Source organism: Phalaenopsis equestris, unplaced genomic scaffold (genome assembly GCF_001263595.1).
Source record: "Phalaenopsis equestris unplaced genomic scaffold, ASM126359v1 Scaffold202273, whole genome shotgun sequence".
NCBI classification, from domain to species: Eukaryota; Viridiplantae; Streptophyta; class Magnoliopsida; order Asparagales; family Orchidaceae; genus Phalaenopsis; species Phalaenopsis equestris.
The window spans coordinates 9,798-19,066 of record NW_018221986.1 but is presented as its reverse complement, the minus strand read 5'-3'; the positions used below and the strand labels follow the sequence as shown (position 1 = coordinate 19,066).

The window sequence follows — 9,269 nt, the reverse complement described above, 5'->3', positions numbered from 1 at the left end:
GTTAATTAGGGTTTTCATATTTTATGTTCAAGTGTAAGTGTGAGTGTTTTTTAGTGTGAAACAGTTTGGAGATTGCTTAAACGAAACTTCAAAAGTTTACTTGGGGAGAAGACATAAGGTACATTGTATTTGTGTTTAAGTTTTTGTGTAAGACTTGAATTTCAATGCATATGTTTTGTTTTTGTATAACCTTCATGAAATATGAGTAGTTCCATTTCTTTGTTATTGCATATGGGACTTAATCTTGTTGGATGCGATTGATTTAAATATTTTTTTTACACTTAAAAATTGTAATGATATTTTCACTAAATCTTCATTTACTTTACAAACTAGCCACTTGTGAGGTTAAAATAGAAATTGTAATGATATTTTCACCTCGGATCTTGTATGTTCTCACAACAAATATTAACATATTAATTGGTCAAATCAAGAAGCAAAAATCAAGAAGCTTAATTGGTCAAATCAAGAAGCAAATGAAGTACAAGGTTAAAAATCATCACAACTTATTCCAACATTAAAGATTAATACTTCACACAACTTTCATAAAATATTTAATCATTTATCATTTTGAGGGAAAAGATAAAGAAAACTACTCAGAATTTATGGAGAAAACACAACCACACTTAAGTTTAAAAGTAGAAATCATGTAAAAAAACAAGAAGTCTAAATTAAAATCAAACGTAGTCACAAAGAAAAAAACTTATCTCAAATCCTCTCCACCAAACTCTTAAAGTTCCTTTGAATCTCTTCTCTTCATTTCTCTTACAATACTCTCTACTCACTCACCATAACCCCTCTTACTTCTCTTCATTTCTCTTACAATACTCTCTACTCACCACCATAACCCCTCTTCTTCTTCTCTCTAAAAATATCATAATTAATCTAAGAGAGAGAGGCGTCGGCGGTGTCTATAGTGGGGTGGCGACTCCTATTTTATTCAATCCAAGTCCTTTTATAATCTTTCAAAAGGTGTCTTGGTGTCTCTTTAAAATATGTCCACGTTTAATGAATCTTTCAAAAGTTACCTCCTTTCAAAAGCCAATTGAATGCATTGAATGCATTTTCGTGTCAGCCAATTGAATGCATTTTCGTGTCAATTAACTATTTCTCACGTTTTCACCAAGGGTTGCTTCAAACACTTCTTCAAAAATTTGTCCAAACTCATTGAATCACCAAATAACTACTTATGGCGCTTAAGCGTGAGGTACTTGGCGCTTAGGCATGACCTTCATGGTTTTACTAGCGCTCATGCACTAGTTTTGGGCGCTTATGCGCCATAGTTCTTTCGCACACCTTCTTTATTTTGGCTCCAAATTTGATTCTTTTTCACTCATTTCACCATTTTTCATTCATTTGATTGTACCTGAATGAAAATTACACAAATATCTTTCATTAAAGCACAATATCTCAAAAATTGGTTTAAAAATATGTATATAAAGACTATATATTTTGTATCAGTACCCCTAGTGTGAATATTTATTATATAATTCATAAATAATTACATTTGTTCACACTAGCCGCTAGATATAATTTGACATATTTTCTAACAAAATTTTGGAGATTAAAAATACACGTACTTGTGGGTCAGGTCAAAAAGCATTAGTTGGTGGTTCCCACCACGTAGTTCTCACGCCAAACACCTCAGAACTGTGCAAGTATCTTATTTCTAATACAGGACTCTCCTAAGCTCTAAAAGTAGAAAAGAATAAGAGAAAAGACTCAATCATGTATGAAAATAAATGTTCGAGGGAAAGTTCACATGCATATAATGTATAATGAGTCATGTCTTATAAGTGGGGCAGCTAAATAGCACATGCAAGTAAAAGGATCAGAAATCATCACATGCTCCCCCATAGCCGTACATGTGTGTGCACAAAGAGGGATGACTTTCTGCAGAAAATCATCCTAACACACTACCATACATATGAAGCATACAGTCACACCACAGGCACAATGCAAAAGAAGCCTACATGGCTAGGGCAGCCAATCCAACAAAGAACAATAGCCAGACATCAAAAAAACTACATAACAACCTAAATTCTAGCCTAGCACATCATCTACCGAGAAAGGGCACTAAGATAGTGTCTAGTGTGGGATAAGTCTGGGTATAGTATGAATTTGACGGGGCTGCCATGTCGACCCCGTCCTAATGATTCGAATGATCTAAAGGGGGTCACGAAGAGGGGTGATACAAGTTTGATCAATTGGATCCTTAGCACTATCATACTCATGTCAAACATGATGACTTAACTTGCTTTACTTGTCGGGATTTGCCTGGCAAGCAATGCTTGTATACATCACAACCGACACGGGGTCAGTCACCTACCAAGCCTGACTCGCTATACATGCAAATACAAGTGCAACCAGTCAAATGACAGAAGTAACAAGTATGTCGTGAATATAGTGACTCAGGAAAAATGGGTGCACGATAGAGGCGGCGACCCATGACCCAACGATGGGTGTGTCGCGGAGGCAGGGGCCCGAGAAATCGATGTGTCGTAGAGGTAGTGACCCAACGATGGGAGTATCGTATAAAGGCAGGGGCCCGAGAAATTGGTGTGTCGTGGAGGCAGTGACGCGAGTGTGGACATGTCGTGGAGGCAGTGACCCGAGGATGGGCTTGTCGTGGAGGCAGGGGCTGGAAGAGAGGCAGGGGCCCGAGAAATTGGTGTGTCGTGGAGGAAGTGACCCGAGGATAAGCGTGTCGTGGAGGCAGGAGCCCGAGAAGTGGTTATGTCATGGAGGCAGGGACTGGAAGGGTGGGCATGTCGTAATGCCGTGAAGGCAGTGATTCGAAGAGGTGTGATACATGCAAACGATAATGATAATGCAAGGTAACACATAGAATATGCAATGCATCATACAAGTAGGAAAACATGTACATGCAAACAAATATATAAAATGATCCAAAAAGCATACAAGCTTGTAAGTTATCAATCAGTCGAGCCATGGTGGTCGGTCAAACCAAAGTGCACGGTTGACGAAGTCGGGGTGGCGATAGAACCAAAGTAATCAATCAATCGGGTTGAGGCGACTAGTCGAAGCAAAGTGAGATGCTCACCGGGCTGAGGCGGTCGGTAGGAGCAAACTGAGATGCTCACCAAATTGGGCGGCTAGTCAGAGCGAAGTGAGATGCAAACATGCCCAAAGCAAAATGAATGCAATATAAAGCAAACCAACATGCAGATAGCCAACCAAGCTTGTATTAGCGACCTCACCTGAGAAACCTAAGTTTTTGACCCTTTGATGTACAGCATCTCCACCTCTGGCTTTGGTGAAGAAATGTGGAGAGTTTCTTCCCGGGTCTTCGAGGGGAGAACTCTCCACAGTATCGTGAAATAGGCTAGCTACTATTTTTTTTCCATTTCCTGAACTCCTCCATAATTTGCGAAATGAGCCAACTAGAAAGCTTCGCGAAATGAGCCAACTACAAAGCTTCTCTCACATTGCTAAGTTCGGCCTCCCAATTTCTTCAAGTAAACCAGGGAATCCAAAGAAAGGGGAGTGAGAGACTCCGACTTATCGAGACTTGTGCTAAGGCTCACAACAGAGGGGAGACACATGGCTCTACGAAGGGTTTTTGGCCACGTATGGAAAATCCTAACTAAAGGCTTGCTCTAGGAAGACCAATGATCCACCACATAGGCATGCCATTGGCGCAGGCTTAAATCGGCGCACTCACCCCGTGTGGGCAATCGAACTCACACGCCTGGAAACCACTAACCCTGAGGCCGACTATGAGTTTCAAAGAAATCTCATGATCATGAAGGTTGCGGACATGTTCACTTTGTATGCTCCAAGCTCGCTTCCTCACTAGTACGGCCCCAAGACATGCACCTCACAACGATTAAAGGACCTAATGAGGCATGTAAAGTACCCAAAATAGAAAATTTTGGCACAGAAAAATGTGACAAAAACGTACCTTCGTGAGATAGGTCGGAAGAGACTATGTACCTCAATATCGTCGCCGCAACAACTTAGTCGGAGCTTCGACAAGAGAAAGGCAGCGAACATCTATGTGAAGGTATCCTTATGAAAGGGAGACTCAAGTCAGGAGAAGAAGCACCAGTACACGCCATCCCACAAGGAAGGTGGTCAGTGGGAGGAAGGCCGACGAGATCCGGATGCCAACAAGACATCACCAGCAGGCTTGCCGGTGTGGGATCAGACCGAGGAGGGAGGAGATAGCCAACAAAGTTTCGACCATGGCAAGGAGACAAGGAAGGGCTGCGCGAGCTTCGGCTATTCTACATAAGGGAGAGGAAGCTGCGGTACTTGGAGCTTTACCGCATGAGGGAGATTTGGCGAGGAAGAATGTTGGCGGGGCATGCTAGCCAGAGAAGAATGACGTCGAGAATTTCGCGTGTTGTAACTAACCTGGGGCGTGAGGAAAAGGTTGTTGGAGAGCGCAGCATGAAGGAAAGGTTGAAGGAAAGATTGACGGAAAGCGTCGTCGGCAGGAGCGTCAGCAGCAGCGCTGGCATGGATTTGGGTTTGGACTGCGTCATGGAGCTAGGGCACGCGAAGGTGGGTTAGGGCGCGAGGGTTTGCAATCCTGCGGGAGAGTAGCGTGTTAGGGCGCGAGGGTTTGCAATCCTGCGGGAGAGTGGCGTAGTGTAGTTTTTATATTTTTTATTACTATAATAATAATATTATTATTATTATTATTATTATTATTATTATTATTATTATTATTATTATCATTCACGCATTTTTAGCCTGTACACTACCTCGCAATGAATTGAATGTTCATTCTGGCTAAAATCGACATTCCGGATGCATTGTACAGTCTGTTTCATCATTCAGATTCATTCAAACTCCCTTTTAGGGTTCGTTTGGGCAGCTTGTACATTTTAGAATAAGCAGTTTATCCTGAAACGCGACCCGCAGGCGGGCCGCAGAGGTCGACCCACGACCTGCGTTTAGTGTAAAAACTCAAACACAGTTTCAGATAAGCTGACGAAACGAGAGAAACAAACAGTACGACAGCGTTTTGAAAACGCCACCTGCACTTATAAGCAGCCCCAAATGAACCCTTAAACAATCGGGCCAAAATGATAATTTGCGTATGTTTAGCCCTCTCGTAAAATCGTAGCGAAATAGCGTTTGTTCTAGGTGAAATCGACGTCTCGGACATACTCGCATGATCTATTTCGTCATTCGCGATCATCTGGACAACTTCGTTGACAGCCTGGCTTATTATAACTAGTTTTATGCTTGGCACAGTGAATAATATTTACAATTCAATCGAAGTCGTCTGACGAGCAAAATGTCGATCAGTCTTCGCCTAAAGGAAAACCAAATGGTTTGGACTGCGTCATGGAGCTAGGACACGCGAAGGTGTGTTAGGGCGCGAGGGTTTGCAATCCTGCGGGAGAGTAGCGTATTTTTAGCCTGTACACTACCTCGCAATGAATTGAATGTTCATTCTGGCTAAAATCGACATTCCGGATGCATTGTACAGTCTGTTTCATCATTCAGATTCATTCAAACTCCCTTTTAGGGTTCGTTTGGGCAGCTTGTACATTTTAGAATAAGCAGTTTATCCTGAAACGCGACCCGCAGGCGGGCCGCAGAGGTCGACCCACGACCTGCGTTTAGTGTAAAAACTCAAACACAGTTTCAGATAAGCTGACGAAACGAGAGAAACAAACAGTACGACAGCGTTTTGAAAACGCCACCTGCACTTATAAGCAGCCCCAAATGAACCCTTAAACAATCGGGCCAAAATGATAATTTGCGTATGTTTAGCCCTCTCGTAAAATCGTAGCGAAATAGCGTTTGTTCTAGGTGAAATCGACGTCTCGGACATACTCGCATGATCTATTTCGTCATTCGCGATCATCTGGACAACTTCGTTGACAGCCTGGCTTATTATAACTAGTTTTATGCTTGGCACAGTGAATAATATTTACAATTCAATCGAAGTCGTCTGACGAGCAAAATGTCGATCAGTCTTCGCCTAAAGGAAAACCAAAGCCTAGCAGGATGACACAGGCAAAGCGCCCCTCAACATGCGCCAAAAGATTTGAAATGGATGTTCAACACTACAAGAATCAACCACATGCATCAAGCAAAATTTCATAGCGCTCGAGCGGACATCTCACACATACGACATCAAAAATTGATGCCAACAATTAGAAAAGGTAGATGGGGTTGAATTCTATGTACTAACGTTTTACTTCTCACCTTTGAGATAATTGATTAATACAAATGAGTAACTTGATCCCATATAGCCTTCTCCTGAGTTTTGGCAATCCAAACAATGGTAGTTGAAGATAAGTAAAGGCCTAGGCAATCCAAAATAACTCTGGATTGCCCCAATAATCTACCTAAGTGATATGCAAGTTTTTAATATTAAAATTTGATCTACAGGCTGAATTTGCTCATACCTAAGGCATTTTTCTTTCTCATGAAAGGGGTTGCTCTATTTATAGAATTCAAATTAAAAATTAAAAATAAATCTAAACCACTCTTGATCGAACGACCAAGAGATATCTCCTTAATTAAACTACGCTTGAAGAACATTGACTACATTAATGATATTAAAATTGAAAGATCTTAGTATTGTTAGATTGGTCTTACAACTCAATTTAATTATAAATTTATTTGATTTGAAATTGACCTTCCAATTGTGCCTCAGAATCCTTCAAAAATGGATTTATAATTTAAACTTGATTTCATGTGAATTTTATTGATTTCAGTGTCGTTAAGTTCATCTTACCGAACCAATCAATTTAATTCTAAATTTAGTATAATCAACCGATCAGTTTTATTCTAAAGTTACAAAACTCAAATTTTGAATTAGTTCTAATGGAAATTTAAATATTTTTTTGCTGAAAAAATTCTCTCGAGATCTATGTCAAGCCTTAAATAGGGTGTTGCATAAGGAAATGTATTGATTTTGCGCACCATTCCTACTCCTATAAAGAGGTTGGGTTCCCAAATTCCCCCTTTAAATATTTTTTTGCTGAAAAAATTCTCTCGAGACCTATGTCAAGCCTTAAATAGGGTGTTGCATGAGGAAATGTATTGATTTTGCGCACCATTCCTAGACTCCTATAAAGAGGTTGGGTTCCCAAATTCCCCTAATGCTAAGGTGCTAGCCTCCTTAAACAATCACCCAACTATTTCTTCAAATAAATGACGAAAATCCTACTCTTCTAAAAAATTGAAGTTTTAATTCAAATTAAATTTTAAGAAATAGTTTCAGCTGTAATGAATGAATAAGAGATTAGAAAGATTTTTTGACCACTTTTCTCACCGCTACTCTACCTGAGGGAGTGGAGGAGTTTTTTAAAAAATATGAAAAACCTATGATATGCACCACAAGCCAACCTGTGCACAAATTTTCATGTCAACAAATCAGAGAGAGCCGTAGACTGCCACTCACGAACTGGATACCGATCAGACCACAAGACTAATTTCAGCGAGTAGAACTTCAATGATGAGAAGAAAAAGGACAAGAAAAGAACAGAACCAGAGATTAATTCCACAGCTATATCATCCTCCATATATTTACTTGGGAAAAAAAACTACTTTTCTGATTACAGTATCAGACAACCATTACTAAAACTATTTTCCCAACACAGTAAAACCTCAAACCTCTGTGCAGTTTTCAGAACCTAAAACCTAAGAAACCTTGAAAAAGAGGAAGAAAGAAGGAAAAGTAACTCATGAAGGAACCACAGTTATCTGCCTAAGCGGATGCAGAGTCTCAGGACCTCCAGCATGCCTCACAAAACCAGACGGAGAGAAAAATCTCCGATGACATTCGCATAGAATTCTAACTCCACGATTATCAGAGCACTCGTATAAATACCCATCAATCTTCTCCCCCTCGGCGCCTCGAGTAGAGACCAAAGCTCTCTTCTTTGGACTTAAAGCAGCTTTAGTTCGTCTTTTGGAATGAGTGGATGATTTTTTCTGTCCTAACATCAATTTTCTGGATTTTGAACTACGCGCAGGACTTGTTAGGCTGACATCAATTGAATGGCTTCTTGATTCATTGCTACTGCTGCTTTCTCCTGAAAAATAAAACAATTTTATAAGTAAATGCTTAACAGCAATTCTAATGACAATTCATATGTTAAAAATTGTTCTTTTTTTCCAACTTTAGACCTAAGATTCCTAAAAAAGCAATAACTTTCCACATTAAGTTCATATTTGCTACCGTTTCCTAATAACACATCTCTAACCAAAATACTAAGCTCAGTTTGTTAAAGAAACCTTTTTTTTCTCAGAGAGAATGCAAAATGGGTATCAAAATAAACCAATGCAATCAATCCGCCGCCAAATATAAATTTACTTGAGTAAAGACCTAATTTTGCTTTAAAAAAATTCAATTTTTAATTATACCTTTAACAGAAAAGCTCTGAAACACAGAAGTCCCGGAACTGCTAGTTCCGGGCGAACTCGACCCAGAGCCACCTGCTACCTCCGGCTTCCAATCACCGGCAACAACTCGATCCATTTCCACCACTAAATCCCGATTCAAACTATTTTCAACACCATCCGATGAGCATGGAACCCAGCAGGGCACCATACAAGCATAGCAATAGCCATTAGTCTGCTGAAAAATAACAGGCATCATCTGTAAACCATATTGCACAATACCGTCCTCCACTTTTCCCTTCTTCTCTTCCACTTCCTCGTCGCTCACCTGCACCCGCTCAGTCGACCCATCGTCGCCGGAGTTCCGTCCAAGAGAGATCTCTAGTCCTACCTCCATCGCCTCCGACGAATCCGTCACCACCGGCGGCGCCACCGCACGCCGTTCTAATTGTGCCATCAAATCCAACTCCATCTCAACGATTTGCCCTGCGAAAAAAGTTCTTTTTGTGAAAGTAAAGGCGCTATGGAGTCTTTTTTATATAGGACCTCTGCTCCTCCAAGTTGGTGACACGTTGTAAGCTCCAGAGCGAAGCAGGGGGTTGCGTGGGAAAGAGAGGATTTTGGAAGATCAGCTGCGAGGTTTCAAACAGCGTTAAAAGGATTGAGACGTATTGTTTGAGAGCACGAGTATTAAATTTTAAAAAACGTGGCTTGTTGCTGATTCGGTTTTTAACGTCTTGCTGTGTTAGATGTGTCGGGAACGGTGGAGTCGATAAACAGGTGGCGAGAGATGAAGGACGCGTGGTTGGCAGTTGGTTACTGTGACCGTGACACGTGGGGTCAGAAGATGGCTCTTGCAGTATCATATCCACGTGGCGTTCTTGGAGGCGGTTGAAGCGGGACGTGACCGGATCCACCTGTTGGGCATGCGGCTC

General features: G+C 41.0%; 1 protein-coding gene across 1 annotated transcript; it reads right to left on the bottom strand.

Moving 5' to 3' along the window:
- Nucleotides 1-7,495: 7,495 nt before the first annotated feature.
- Nucleotides 7,496-8,857, bottom strand: LOC110036077 (ninja-family protein 1-like). Its single transcript, XM_020740429.1, has 2 exons — nt 8,359-8,857; nt 7,496-8,027 (listed from the first exon to the last, which is right to left on the bottom strand). Exons 1-2 carry the CDS (start codon nt 8,804-8,806, stop codon nt 7,675-7,677), a joined length of 801 nt encoding a protein of 266 aa, XP_020596088.1. The 5' UTR covers nt 8,807-8,857; the 3' UTR covers nt 7,496-7,674.
- Nucleotides 8,858-9,269: the final 412 nt, after the last annotated feature.